Here is a 14,778-nt window from a genome sequence, read left to right as displayed (position 1 = left end):
GCCCAGAAAGGGCGAGAACTAGAGAGGGGACTGCAGCCCAGCCCAGCCCAGCCTGTGCCTTCTCGGTACCGACCAGCGGCACGCTATATACAGCCGGGTGCCCGTGTGCATACCAACTCCATTCCTGGGGGCTTGTCACTTGCACTTTTAAAGCAAATAAAACATTTATTGTTCAATTTTTTTTCCGTTTTTAAATTTTTTTTTTTTTTTTTTATAAAAACATGCACACAAACGGTATAGTGGGCCTGGGAAACATACACACATGCATGCTCACACGCATACACACGCACACGCGCACACGAGCACGCACACACACACACACACAAATACTTTCCTTCTTGGCCCCAGTCCTGAACCCCAGAAGCCTTGAAGACTTTGCCAGGGCAGCCTCCCCTTCTCCACGTCTTGCATCCACTCTTCTCACCCCATTCCCCCTCAGCCAAGCTGGTCCTATGTGGGGCAGGAGTCAGAGTAGGGTGGGGAGACCCCATAAACAGAGAAGGTTCATGGTGGGAGGGCAGTGCCCGAGGGGCTGTGTTGGGCCCCCAGGGGGAGACGAGGGTTTGGCACCATTGGATCGGGAAGCACAGAACTCCAAGAGCACCTGTCCGCTCCACCAGGGCACTGAAGTGGTCAACGTAGGGTGGCCTCTGGCAGGACCGGATGGGAAGCTTGCCGGTGACTGCTCTCAGAGGGAGCTTCGTCTCAGTGCCCAGCGGTGGAGAGTAGAAGCTTCCAGAGTCATTTGAGGAAGCAGGCAAGAGGAGGGACTCCCCTTGCAGAAAGGGATATGGGACCCTTGGCTTCATCCCCCTCCCCTCCTAGGGACCTCTCCCTCTGGCCCCTCCTAGGAAGGGCCGCCCTGGCTGAGGCCAAGTTCACATTTCTGTGTGGGGCCTGGGGCTGTGTGCAAAGTCCTGGGTCTGTGGAGCCAAGAATAGTGGTTAAGGGTGGGCCCCATGAAGCCAGTCCTCTACACGTCCTGAGGAACGGGGGCCACAGCCAGGGGCCCAGACCCAAGGGGCAGAATCTGTTCTCGGGAGTGTCCTGTGGGGCCTGAATGGCTGCCCAGCCTGCCCTCTCAGGTTCTGTTTGGTCCCCACCTCAAGGCCCAGGGGCCTTCTTGGGCTCCCTGGGGTGATGGCAAGGCAGGCTGTTTTCTGGCCCCGACCACCCACCAACAGGTCTCTGAAGACCTGGGGTGCAGGTATTGTTGCCAGAGGTTAGAAAGAACCAGGTCCACAGGGCAAGAGTGGGTGGGCAGATCCGTTCTGAAGCCTCAGAGATTCATAGGTTCTTCCTCCTCCACCAGCTTCTCTGAGGGCCTGTGAAGGGACAGGGTGGAGGCTTCAGCTGAGCTTCCCTCCCAGCCCTGGCCAAGAAGTCCAAAAAGGCTGAGGGGCACGAGCTGGGGAGAAGCCAGGCGTGGAGAAGCTGTCGCGCAGGGTCAGACATTACCTCTCTTCAGCCAGGATGCCCACAGAGAGCGATGCCAGCGCGGCCACTGCTTCCACTTCTTCTGGGTCGGCCCCTGGCACCCTGGGCACCCAGACATCTGGACAGGAGGCCAGGCGCTGCATGCAGCCCCAGTATTTACCTGGGGCAAGAAGTCAGTTCAGAAAGGGTGGGGGAGACAAGCCCCTCCATCCTGCCGCACCCGCACCCTAGACCTGACACGGGCTGGAGTCTCAGGCTGGGGCCTGAGGGTGGTGCTTGTGACCCACTTGCCCTTTCTCCCCCCTTAACACAACACCCACCCCCGACATGGCCCCCACAGCCCTGACAGGCGAGCAGAGCTGGTCCAGCACAGCCACAAGGGGGGCCTTGTGGGTGCCCAAGTCATTCTTCTCCCCGCTTTGGCTGAGAGGCCACCGCAGACCATCCCCCATAAGTGTGCGGTTCCTAAGGGCACCGTGGGCCCATCTTTTGGTGGGTCTGGGTCTGGGTCCTCACAGATCCCCGAGCCCTGTCCTCCTGGAGCATGAGGTCCCAGAAGAGCCCTCACATGCAGGCCCCCATGCTCAGCCCAGCACACGGGAAAGGAGAGAGTGGGATGCAGAACGAACACAGCATAGCCTTCGGCAAGCTGCCTACCCTCCCTGGGCTTCCACTTCCCCATCCACACCATGGGAATAATAATCCTGTCTGCAATAGTGAAAATAATGTATATAGGACACGCCTGCCACAGGACCTGGCACAGTGGAAGGGCTCCGTGAAAGTATCAGCATGTCTTCATTGTGCATGCTCCCTACTGAGCCCCTGCTGTGTGGAATCTATTTCAGTCATTTGGGTATCCCCAGCAGAAGCGTGGGCCTTCACATAAAGTGCACGATAGATACTGAGTTGAGGTTGAAAATGTAAAGTGCTTTCTCAAGGCGGGTGTCATCCTAAGACCCAGCCCCAAAGCAGGCAGAGCCCTCAGGACCCCTGTGGCCAGGACTAAAGGCAGAGGTGGGAGCCAGGCCTCTTGGCAAACGAGGCCTAAGAGTAGCTGTTGGCCTGGCCCTGGCTTAGGGCTGTGGCCACAGAGGTGGGGGCAGGTCCTTGCCTCTAGGAGGCCCCTGCTGGGTCCATCTGGAGGGCCAGAGGGCATCTGCTCATAGGGGGCTTCCCCACCATTACTGTTGCGGGTAGTGCACAGGAATTGCACTCCAGATCAGCAGCAGAGCCCCTGGCTGGCCAGTGTTGAAGGCCCTGGGACCCTGGTCACCGGGAGCAGTGGAGCCCTGAGGCTCTCCCAGGTCTGGGTGAGGGTAGCTGCCCTTTTCGCGGCTCAGGGTCCTCTCCACACTCACTGTGAACCCGGATCACAGCTTCCAGGGAGCGAATGGCATTGAGGTTGGGTTTCTGTTTCCAGCCTTCTTCAGAGAGGGGATCCACCTACAGAAAAGAGTACATCAGCCACCTGTCTCTTGGAGGCCCAAAGACCCAGCCCTCTCCCACCCCAAGGACCCTAGGTCAGGAGATGCTGGCCAGGGGCCTGACCTGGGGTAGCAGTGTCCACTCTGCCTACCCCAACTATGTCTACCAGGCAGGTGCCCCACCTGCCTGCTCCCTGGGGCACTGGCTGGGAAAGCCTGGCCCACCTGCCCCACAGATGCATGCATGGGAGGCAGGGGTGGCAGCTCACCTTGTTGCCCAGAAGAGCAGCCACACAGGCCTCGGAGGCATCACAGATGGCGGTGAGGTCATGGCCGCCCTCCAAGGCCAGCACCACTGCACCTCCTGCCAAGTTCATCAGCTGCTGCGTCATGTACCCGAAACCTAGATGGTTGTGGGGGGAGAAGTAGGAGGGACGGAGTGGAGGAGAGGCAGACCCATTCTCTCCCTCTGTTGTTTCTCTGCTTGCTTCCTCCCTTGTAAATAATGACTCAAGTACTTTCTCATTGAGCCCCATGCAAAACCTAGGAGTATGCCTCATTCAAAGGAGCCCTGGTGGCACAGTGGTTAGGCACTCAGCTGCTAATTAAAAGGTTGGTGATTCAAACCCACCCAGCTGTTCTGTGGGAGAAAGACCTGGCAATCTGCTCCTGTAAAGATTACAGCCTAGGAAACACTATGGGACAGTTCTGTTCTATCACGTGGGGTTGCTGAGTCAAAATCAACTTGACAGCACCCAACAACATGCCTCATTCAAGGTTCAGAGAACTTAAGGGACTTGTGCAAGGTCCCACAGCTAGTAAATGACAAGGCAAGGACTTGAACTGGGACAGCTCCTCCAGCCTGGGTTTCTGTCACTAAGCCACAGCATCTCCTCTCTCTGCCCTCCAGGCCTATGGCCCGGGGGACTGAATGGGCTCCCTCTGTTCTAAGAACACAGTTCCTTCCCGTGCTCCCTCTGGAGACGCTGCCAACCCAGCGTGGGACCAACACAATAGGGGGTAGGATTCTAGGGCTGAGCTTCCAGTCTGACATCTGATGGACTTAAGTCCCCAGGGGTCTGATGAGCTCATCCTCTGTGGTGAGCTGATCGAGTCACAAGAAGGGTCCTGGGCTATGCTAGGCTAAGAGATCCCAGGAAATTCCAGGACCAGTGGCCATACCCGAGTCCTCACACGCCCGGACCTGGGCCGGCCACTGCTGCCTTCCCATTGAGAATTGGCAGTGCCTCCCACCCCAGCCCGGCCTCATTCCCTACCTCCCCTAGGCTAGCCCTCCTTACATTTGGCGGACACATGGTAGCCACCCAGTGGGGGTGGGTGACCCTCGGCAGCATCAAACCCAGCTGACACCAGGACCAGGTCTGGAGAGAACTCTCGGGCGATGGGCATCACGACTATCCTGTGAGGTTGCGAGAAGGGGGTGCTCACTGCACTGTCAGGGCTGCTGGGGAAGGGGTGTGGTCCTGCCCAGCACATATGTGGCCAGCCCTCTCCCACCAGCTTTTCTGTGGAGCACCCAGCTCCTAGGACTCCAAGACACCAACCCCCCCAGCAGGGTCCCTCTGGCCTCCTTGCCCTTGGCTGGCCAACCATGTATGTCCCTGGCACAGCCTGAGGACTCAGCCGCCCAGGGCACTTAACTAGCAAGAAGCAGAAAGGAGCCAAGGATGGACACAAGAGCAAAGGAGAATGTGTGTGTGTGTGTATGTGTGTGTGTGAGGGCGAGTGTATGTGTAAGTGTATACACATGCATGTCTGTGGGGTGCAGCAGGCGGGGCCACAGAGCAGGGACAGTCTCACAGCTGGATAAGCTAGGCTCTGGTCACTAAGCCTCTGGGACAAAATTCTCAGCACTTAGCTGCCGCTCACCTTGGACTGAGCTGACCATGCTCACCACTCACCAACTGAGAGCTGACCAGGGCAACTAGACCCTCTGAGGTCCTGGGCCACCTAGTTCCATTCTTTCATCCTCTCCCCTTGCCTGATCCTCATAGCTACCTCCCTCTAGCCCCAACGCAACCTTTGGGCATGCAGAAGCCAGGGACCCCAGCCTGGAGGTCCTACAGAATGGGCTCTTGTAGAGAATACCTCCAGAAAAGCATCAGAAGATCTATTTCCAGGATTCTTTTTTCCCAAATGGCATGCAGGACTCCAGAGTGAAATAGACATGAGGTTCCTGACCGAAGCCTAAAGCCCCTCTTCCAGATGATGGCTTTTTTAGGTAACTCCCCAAGGTAGACAGCATCTGCTCGCCCACTCTCTCCATCAGTTTAAGTTCCTCAGCTCCTGCTCAAAGCCCAACCCCTCCAGGCAGCCTTCTTTGACTAAATTTGACAGCTTTGCCTACTCAACTCTGCCCAGCTCCCAGAACTCAGTTCTACACTGGTTCTTGGTAATAAGTAACTTAATAAAACACCCTCTGACTTTTTCACTCTTGTGTGTATGTCCTGTCTTCCCATCAGGACTGTTGACCCCTATTGGCCAGTAACTACACCTTCCCCCCCACCCCCACCCCCCCACCTGGGCGGGCCTAGAGTCTAGTCATTAGTTTGGGACAGGCCAACAAGCCAATTGGTCACCTCCAACCTGGTGCTGTTGGGAGAGGGGCAGGAAAGGGAGGCCTGACTGGGTCTGGCCACCTCTGGGCCCCAGAGCATATACCTGAAGGCAGCCAGGTATTCAGGGTCCCCCATGGGGGGGTCCAGACCTCCGGCCCAGGCCACATTGACATTGAAGCCTTCACCGCTGCCAGCCCCCACCTAAAAACAAGAAGCAAGAGAGATATGAAGAGAGCAGATGCCAGAAGAGGAATCCCAAGATGTTAGCACTGCAAGACCAGCTCGTCCAGCCTCTTCACCTTCCAGATGGGGAACCTGAAAGTCAGACTATACAGTCTGCCCAGGATCACATAGCTAGTCATGACAGAGGCCAAGTTAGCACCAGAGGGGAGAGTCAACGGGGCTGGGAGATGCAGACCCGCCACAGAGCTACCTCATCCGCAGCCCCACTGCCTGGAAAGAAGTTGCCGTCATCATGGCGATGCAGAGAGATGTAGAGCACACTGGGGTCCTGGTAGAAAGTCTGCTGGGTGCCGTTGCCATGATGAACGTCCTGTGCGGAGAGATGGGTGGTGGATAAGGGAAGGTCCAAAAGCAGTGAGATGGCGGCTGGGACAGGTTGGAAAGGTTTCAAGGCTGGTAACAATTCTGAGGGTCAACCCTAGTGGAACAGCCCTGCACTCAGTCACTCCTAGGACCACCTATGGGCTCCAGTGTGGAAAGTTTCTCCACTGATCTCAACTTCCGCTTAGAAATGCCCCCATTCACAACTGTCAACACAGAAGTGATATGGCTTATGGTTAAATGCATGTACTCTAGAGCTAACCTGCCAAGTTCAAATCCCTGTCTCACATCTCCTAGGTATGTGACTGTGTACAAATTAATCTCTCTGTGCTCAGCTTTCTTATCTGAAAACAGGTTATGGTCAGGATTATATAGTCAGGATTAAATATATGTAAAACCATTAGCATCTAGATGCTATTAGTGGTATATCGATGTTAACTGCTACTACTGTTAGCATCACTACCTGTAGGGGAAGTTCAGGACTTACTAAGTCTGCTGAAAGAAGCAATAGAGGCCAAAAGACAATGCAAATGATCCTCCCATAAGCTCTGGGAGTTCCTTCACACATACTGTCTCCTCTGGGCCTCCCAACAGCCCTGTGAGGTGGGTACTATCTTCACTCCCATTTTCCACAGAAAAAACAGAGGCTCCAGGAGACTAATCCAGAACTAGGACCTAAGCCATGTCTTCTGACACCAGGCTCAGATCTCTTCCCACAGGACTTTCCACTCTGAGGGGCCTAGGAATCAGGACCTACCCAGTCCACAATGAGGATCTTGTTGGCCTTGCCCTGTTGTTGCAGCTGCCGGCAGGCTATGGCCACTGAGTTGAAGAAGCAGAAGCCCCTGAAAGGAGGAGAGAGAGGTCTTGCCAGGCCATTCCCTCCCCATGCCCTTACCTCTCCAGCCCCAGAAGGCTCAGGAGAATGTCCCGGTAGGAAGACCCCAGGGCCTGCCACCCACCCTGCTCTATCCAGGCCTGCGCTTGCCCCCGCCAGCCCTCTCCCAAGCCTTACATGGCTGTGGAACGGTCTGCATGGTGTCCTGGGGGCCGTACCACAGCAAAACCGTTCTGGAAATGGAAAGAACACGTGTCAAACAGCCAAACCTCTGACACACATTCGTGTGAGCCTGCCCCCACCCCCAGGTACCTCCTCTGAGAAGGAGCGACAGCTGCTGGCACATCTGACTGTGCCCAGGCAGGATCTGAAGCGCCCACTGCTCAGCCCTACTCTTCACATGCTTCTGTCCTCCCTTTCGGGCTGGACACGCACAAAACCAGCCATGGTGTACCAGACTGCTATCACTCGGCAATAACAACAGCTCCTGTTTATTAAGCAACAACCAAGTGCCTGACACCGTGCTAAGCACTTTTTAAACCCTGAGTTTCGTCTTCACAGTAGCTCCCTGAGATAAACATGATCTAATCCTCACAGCATTTCCATGAGGTACAGTACACATTATCATGATCCAATCTACAGGTGAGGGAAAATCTAAAGCTTTGGGGGGTTCAGCGACTTGTTGAAGGTCTCCTGGTTGTAAGTGGTGGAGCTAGGATTTTAAAACCAGGACTGTGTTGTTTTTCTTTTTCTCAAATAGTTTTTGTTGTTGTTGTTGAAGATATACATAGCAGAACATACACCAATTCAACAATTTCTGCACGTATAGTTCAGTGACACTGATTACATTCTTCCAGTTGTACAACCATACTCACCCTCTTTTTCCCACCTGTTCTTCCCCCATTAACATAATCTCACTGTGCCCTAAGCTTCCTACCTGACCTTTTGAGCTGCTGCCACAGCTGTGCTGTTCACTGCAAAGCTTCACTAAGGCGCTATGCCATTTAGAACACTCTGGCCACTTTGGGCTCTAAGCTTCTAAACAATGGGACTTCTGACAGTGGACCTCAGAACAAGCCCCTGTAAGGTGCTCAGCCCCAGAGCAAAACGAACATGGGCACCAACCCAGTTTATGTAAATACAGTACTGGGAAGAACAAATTGACCTGTGCCTGAGGTCTAAAGAAGTTCTGCACTTGCCTTCAGTCCTGGATGATCATGACCCTGAATCTATTGGAGACCAAGGGTCCAGGCTCACAGAGGGTTGACTGCTCACCGAGAAACATGAGCCTAGGGTTCAAATCTCACCCTGGTCCCACAGCCCTTGATTTTCTTTCCAAAACTCTGGGTTATATCCAAGAGGAAAGAGGCAGCCTTGTCTGGGGTTTTGGACCTGGCCTTCCCCACTGCCTCATCCTGCTGCCTCCTCCATAGGTTGCCCACCTCCACCCTAACCTCCTACCTTTAGCTCACGGGAAGCCACTTTGAAGGCAAGGTCTGTGACGCTGCCTGCAGCCCAGCGGGCTGCATTAGAGGAATGCAGCTCATTCCAGATGGTGTCAGTGTCCACCTGTGGGACCAGAGTCATAGCCTGCATCATCCAGGGCCTCCCACAGGTGCCAGGGCCCATGGGGCAGTGCCCACCCCACGGCCAGGACCCCAGGGGCAGGGAGCTGGGCAGACAGCGCTGCCTCCCCAGTGCCCCACCGCCCCAAGGCAAGGCCTCCTGTGTCCCCCAATCCCAGCATGGCTCCTTCCCAGCCTCAGTCCCAGCACCAGCCCGTATCTGGCCAGCACTCTGCCGGCAGCATCACGCCTGCCTCCCCACTCGGGGGAGGGGGCATGGCGTTACCTGGGCGGGACTTGGGGTTTGGGCCGGGAGGGGGTTTTAAGCCCCAGCTGACTCTGCTCAGGCCCTGCGGGATGGTCGGAGCTGGCGGGGCCGTCTGCACCACTGTCTTCCACTCAGGGCCCCTAGCCCAGGCTGGGAGGCCCCCCAAACCCAGTCCCTGGGCCTCAAGGCTAGGGAGGGGCCGGGGGGCATGGTGGGGAGATGGGGAGGGCGAGGCGGACCAAGAGAGGCGAGGAAGGCAGAGAGAGTCGCAAGAGGCTGGAGAAAGAAGAGAGAGAGAGAAAGACAGAGAGGGAGAGGAGGGAGGAGAAAACAGAAGCAACAACAGTTGGAAAAATCAGAAAGTGGCAAGAAATGGGAAGTTGTGAATAGGGCACTGGCTGACTCCCAAACAGCCCTCCCACCAGCTATAGCTCCCATTTTTCCTTCAGAACCAGGCTCCATCCCGTGCCTCCATACCTTGCCAGGGATACCACTGTGGGACATTTTAGGCAAGGAGAGCACTGGCAGAGGAGGCAAGAAGCCCCCAAAACAGAGTGAGGAGCGAGGAAGCAAAGCTGGACAGTGAAATGCTGTGTTCCGGGGCAGGACACTGGAAACAACATCACAGCCCCACCCCAGCAGACCAAAGCTGAGGACAGCCCAGAGGCAGCCCCTAGTCAGCCTGGGAGGCCCCCTCCTGGGTAGACAAAGCCATCTGGGGGGGTGTGGTATGGCCAATGCCCAGATACAAGGTTCTTACAAAGGCAGATGATCCCAGGCCCCAATCTTGGCCCTGCTTTTAAGCCTCAAATTCACTCTCTCATTCAATATTTACAAACCACCTCTTAAGTGAGAGGCCCTGGGCTCCACACTCAGGAGACACTAATGGTCAAGGACACACTGTCCATAGGATCCCATACACCAGGAGGGATTCCGCCTAGCAGTAGACATTGTAGGAAACTTCCTGGCCCACCTAGTCTGCAGAACCCCAAGAACAAGAAGGCAGGGGCTGGGCCTGGAGAACTGAAGGGAGGAGCTCAGAGAGCCCTTGGCAATGCCCACTCAAGACCCCTGGGCACACTTACCCCAACCCCACCACAGGGCAGCATCACAAACATCCGCTGTGCCAGGAGTCCTGTGGGGAGAGGCCGAACGGCCATGTGAATGTGAGTCTGCTTAGCCTCTGGCCTGGCAGAAGCTGGAGGCCCTGATTAGAGGGCCTGGGTGGGAGTGTGAGGAGAAGGAAGAGGGTAGGGCGAGGAAGAGGGGGCTGAAGAGGAGATGGGGAGGTCAGGGGAGGCAAGAATGCTGGAGGGCTGGGATGAAAGTACAGGGGATGGAGGCAAGCCGGACACTGGCTGGACCTGGGGGAACACCAGGCAGCACCGGGTCCTACCTGCCAGCTTCCCGTTGTCCAGTTTGAGGCGGCTGAGTGGGTTGGTGCCGTAGAGGAGCACGTGCCTCTCAGAGTGGACTGACTGCAGCTCCTCCAGGGAGGCTTTCCGGCCCCGGAGACACTGAGGAGGGGAGTGAGGGCCCACAAGCTCCTAAGCCCCTGCTCACACCCTTCCCATCCATTACCACTGACCTCATGTGCCCTCTCACCTCACGCTGGCCCTGGAACCTCGACTCCTTCCCCTCCATCACTCTCCCCTCTGACTCTACACCCCCACCTATCCCCTCATCTCACGCTTGCCCTGGAGCCCCGACTCCTTCCCCTCCATCGCTCCCCTCTCTGACTCTGCAGCCCCACCCATCCCCTCACCTCCTGCTGGCCCTGGAGCCCCAACTCCTTCCCCTCCATCACTCTCCCCTCTGACGCTGCAGCCCCACCCATCCCCTCACCTCACACTGGCTCCTGAGTCCCCGCTCCTGCAGCCGGGACCAGATGCTCTGGATACGGCCAGCATGCTCCGGGTGCCTGCTGTTGTCTCCACAGGAGCACTGGTGCTTCAGCATTACTGAGTCATAGAACAGCCCTGCCGGGAGAGGGGCCGCAGCCCACCTGGCTGTTAGCCTTGGACAGAGTACCCGCCAGCACCTCCACAGCCAGCACTCCCCATGAAGTCAGCATGGTAGGCCCCCCTCGCACCGCACAGTCACGAGTACCCCATCTAACCCATCGCCCCAGCCACAGTCATTCCCACACACATGCACACCCCCGATGTTGACCCAGGGAGCCTCAGACAACCTCACGCACACACCAGCATAGCACCCCAGCACGGCGCTCGACAGGAGCCACAGAGCCACACCTTCCCGACACAATGACAGTCTGCAGTGTTGCCCGACACATCTAGGCTGCCCTCAAGTGCTCCTAACGAAACAGGGTGAGGCCTAATGTCAGGGGTCTCACCCGTAGAGGCCACCTCAAACAATGAGAGGAGAAAGAATTCCTAGGAAACCCCCAAACTGGGAGCTGGGGAGCCCCACAGTGACACTGGGCCATGTGATAAGACAAAGGTAGTTTTTGGGCAGTGACCAGCAGGGAGATGCCACTGGTGGAGGCCGCTGAGCATGGCCAGGCAGGGTCAGTGCTCCAACCTTTCCAGGGGGCATTTTCATGGCATCGCAGGGCACCAAGAACCTTCAGGATGCTCAGGCCATTTTACCCAGGAATGCCACTCCTTAAAACCAACTGATCTTCGGAAAATACTCCCAGAGGTGAGTACAGGTTTATATATAAGGAAATTAAAATGAAGAACTATCAGGAACAATCTAAATGTTCAACTAACGAGAAATGTTTAGATAAAAATAAAATACTGCGTGAAATACTAGGAAACTCACATTGTTTGAGGACTGAGTAAAATGTAGTTATGCGGATATGGTATTTGTACTCAGGCTGGAGCAAAGAGTGGATTGAAATATAGCAAAATTTAAGATGGGTTATCTCTGGGTGGTGAGCACTGGTTGATTTTATTTTATTCTTATGCTTCTCTGTATTCTTCAAAATTTCTATTATACTTTTGAACTATTTTTACAATCAGAAAAACAATCAATATCATTTTTAAAGCACTGAACTAGTTGGCAAAAAAAAAAAAAAAACCAATCCCGTTGCCACTGAATCAATTCCAACTCATAGTAACCCTATAGGACAGAGTAGAACTGCCCCATAGAATTTCCAAGGAGCGCCTGGTAGATTCAGACTGCCAACCTTTCGGTTAGCAGCCATAGCTCTTAACCACTATGCCACCAGGGTTTCCAAACTAGTTATCAAGAGACCCAAATTCCCTGGCCTGACCACTAGCTTGCTATCTGACCACAAGCTGGTCACCTTAGATTTCCTAAGCCTTAGTCTCCCCATCTGTGAAAGGAGAATAACCACCCACTCCACCTACTTCATGGGAGGTTGTGTGGATCAAATGAGATGAAGGAAGCATTCTAAGAATGCCCTGAGTGACACCATGACACAAACATAGCCTCACACCCCTGGCCCCTCACTCCAACCCTGGTTTTACCTGTGGTGAAGGGCAGGGTCCTGGCGGGGGTCTCAGAGCTGGGAAGGACACGAGCCTGGCTAATGGGCTCTGGGGCTGGCAATGAGGCAGGTGCAGCTGGGGAAGACTGAGCCCTGGACAGAGGCCGGTGTCCACCCTGGGCCAGGGGAAGCAGCACAGAGTCCCCAGGGCCTCCCCTGGGGAGCCGCGCCACCAGTCGCTGCTGCTGCTGCTGCTCCCAGAGGAACACCTGAGGGGAAGAGGGAGCCTCAGCTGCCACTATCTCAGGATCCTGCCCCATTGGCTTCTACCGACTATCCTGACAACCTCCAGGCAGGCTCCCTTTTCTGGTGAGATTCCAGGATGCTCTGCCTCTCTGCTGGGCTCTGTCTTTGATTCTCAGAGCCCCCTGCCTCCACCAGCCCCCAGTGGCCTGCATCACAGACTGACCACCCAGGTCCACTGGAGCTACCTGGGCCCTTGGGTCTCCAAAGTCAGAGCCCAGGAGAGGGACCTCAGGCCCAGCTCAAACCAGGATCTCCTTGTCTCTAGGGACTACAACTGCCCAAGGGTGTGGGGACCTGAATGACCTGCTGCCTGGGTGTAGACTGTTGCCATGGCTGGACTCACACAGTGCGAACATTATGAGGTTGAAGCACTTGAGCCTGGCTCTGTCCCACTCTTGCCCTAGCCACCTTCCTGGGGTTGGGATGCCAGTCACAGGGGAGAAGTACTAGGGCAGGAGTGTGTATAGTTTCCTGAAAGGCCAGCTTCTCTGCTGGAAAAGGGACATGGCTTCACCCTTAGACTGGCAGGCTGCTGGAGCATATGCATATGTGTGCACATGTTTGTGTGTATGCGTGTGTGCACGTGTCTGTGTGTGTGTGTGTACACACCCTGGTGTGGATGAGACATGCAAGGATCTGTGTCAGGCAACCATGGGTCCTGGACCTGTCCCTGCACTGATGTCACACCTCCCACCTTATCCTGGGTCCCACCGTCTTCTGACTACACCCTCTGAAGGGCACGTGGGCATTCTCATACCTGCTGGTGCTGCTGAAGAGAAAAGGGGCCTCTGGCCTCTGGCTGCCCATGGCTTGACTCCCTGTGTTCCAGGCTGTCGTCTCCCACCTGCCCCACGCCCCCGCCATCTGTCTCTAGGTCCTCAGCTGAGGGTATCTGCCGTAGTCGGGGCTTCTCACTTGGCTTGGCTGGCCTCTAGGGAAGGGAGATGCCTGGGCTGAGCAGCCACGCTGGAGTGAGGGGTGCAGGGTGGCAGGTGGTGGGCGGGCTAGGCGGCCACTTGTCTTGCTAGGACTCCAGCTTTGACCCCAGAGCTGCATTCTCTCTCTTGTCCTCCAGGGCCCTGCCCTCCCTAAGCCCCCCTTCCTCTTTCAGCTGCCAGAAGCCCGGTTAAGCACCCCCTCGCCAACTTCCCTACCCACTTTCCCTCACCTTGATCAGCTGGACGTGAGGTTTGAGCCGTTCCAGGCGGGGCTGCAGGGGGCCCAGCGGTGGGGGGGCAGTGGTGCTGGGGGGCAGGGGCTCTGAGCGGGTCCGGCTCAGTGGCCGGTGGAGGCCTGACCCGGAGAGCCGCTCGGTGGTCAGTAAGGACTGGGCCAAGTGGAAGGGCAGGGGCCCAAGCCCAGGCACTAGAAAGAATGGGGTCGGGGGCATAAGGAGGGAACTCTAGGGAGCAATGAAAGAAGCAAGGGCATGGGGGAGGGGGACAAAGCAGGGAGGTACCCAGGAGGGCAGGGAGCTGGAGAGCAGGCAAGAAGGACAGGCCCCTCCCCAAGCTTGGCCCTTAGCAGGGTACAAGGGCCCAGCCCCTTCACCAAGAAGCAGGGGGACTCACCAGTCAGCAGCGGGGCATGAGAGACTGAGGGGTCTAGGAGGAGGATGGGCTGTAGGCGAGAGGGCAAGGTGCTCCCAACTTCAGGCTCCAGGCCAGGAGGCAGGAAGAGGGGAGCATGGGGGCTCCCCAGAACTGGTCCCCGAGGACCCAGAGTTGGATGAGTCCTGCGGTCCCCATCAGCCTGGGGAAGAGGTGAGAAGCCATCACAGGAGGACAGTGCAGGAGGGAGACGAGCAGTAAAGGTGAATAGGGGCAGGTGGTGGGAAGGGAGTGAGTTGGGGGTGAAGAAGCTGCAGGAGCCTGGAGTCGGGGGAGGGGCACCCCGGCCACTCACCCTGGCAGGGGCGGGCAGCCCCAGCGTGATTGCGGGCAGCAAGGACACTGTCGGCAAGGTGAATGGAGCCAGAGAGGTCTCCTGCAGCCGCAGCCACTGGGCCAAGAGCGCCTGCCACGGGGAGCAGGGCGAGGGGTCACCGCTCCCAGGCTGCTACCCCTGGGCATGCCTTCCCGGAACTCCCAGAGGCTCAAGGGGTGGGGGTCGGGGGGGTGGTTTGCAAAGCAAGAGCTGAGCCTCAGACCTACCCGGGAGAGCCTAAACCCTGTGAGGCCTTACCTCAGAGCCCAGGACTGGGTTGGGGCCGTGCTCACTGTCGTTGGGGGAGCTGCACCCTGACGCGGGTGTGCTGCTGCTACTGGGGGATGAGTCTGGGGGTTAGGGAGAGGGGGATGTGCAGTCAGAGGCCAGAGCCAGCCCCCTGGTCCTGGACATCCAGGAACAAGACCCCTGCCCCTATGGGCGGCCTCTGCTTCC

The 14,778-nt window shown here is 56.7% G+C and overlaps 1 protein-coding gene across 3 annotated transcripts in view; it reads right to left on the bottom strand.

The window, feature by feature from the left end:
- Positions 1-156: 156 nt before the first annotated feature.
- HDAC7 (histone deacetylase 7) overlaps positions 157-14,778 on the bottom strand; it is a 36,371-nt gene continuing 21,749 nt past the window's right edge. For 2 of the 3 annotated variants that reach the window (XM_064284328.1, XM_064284329.1), the window contains 19 exons: positions 14,581-14,672; positions 14,302-14,412; positions 13,968-14,148; positions 13,565-13,761; positions 13,154-13,327; positions 12,131-12,359; positions 10,521-10,654; positions 10,072-10,192; positions 9,761-9,810; positions 8,304-8,411; positions 7,020-7,075; positions 6,762-6,849; positions 5,874-5,993; positions 5,544-5,641; positions 4,163-4,281; positions 3,131-3,264; positions 2,796-2,880; positions 1,459-1,597; positions 157-1,325 (listed from right to left, as the gene is read on the bottom strand). In XM_064284328.1, coding sequence (XP_064140398.1) covers positions 1,280-1,325; positions 1,459-1,597; positions 2,796-2,880; positions 3,131-3,264; positions 4,163-4,281; positions 5,544-5,641; positions 5,874-5,993; positions 6,762-6,849; positions 7,020-7,075; positions 8,304-8,411; positions 9,761-9,810; positions 10,072-10,192; positions 10,521-10,654; positions 12,131-12,359; positions 13,154-13,327; positions 13,565-13,761; positions 13,968-14,148; positions 14,302-14,412; positions 14,581-14,672 — 2,282 coding nt within the window. In that variant the 3' untranslated portion in view covers positions 157-1,279. The remainder of the gene's footprint in view (positions 1,326-1,458; positions 1,598-2,795; positions 2,881-3,130; positions 3,265-4,162; positions 4,282-5,543; positions 5,642-5,873; positions 5,994-6,761; positions 6,850-7,019; positions 7,076-8,303; positions 8,412-9,760; positions 9,811-10,071; positions 10,193-10,520; positions 10,655-12,130; positions 12,360-13,153; positions 13,328-13,564; positions 13,762-13,967; positions 14,149-14,301; positions 14,413-14,580; positions 14,673-14,778) is intronic. The other variant, XM_064284330.1, reaches the window with a different exon arrangement.

Source organism: Loxodonta africana, chromosome 4 (assembly GCF_030014295.1).
Source record: "Loxodonta africana isolate mLoxAfr1 chromosome 4, mLoxAfr1.hap2, whole genome shotgun sequence".
In the NCBI taxonomy this organism is placed as follows: domain Eukaryota; kingdom Metazoa; phylum Chordata; class Mammalia; order Proboscidea; family Elephantidae; genus Loxodonta; species Loxodonta africana.
Note: the sequence above shows the minus strand (reverse complement) of the source record. Positions and strands in the feature narration are given on the sequence as shown.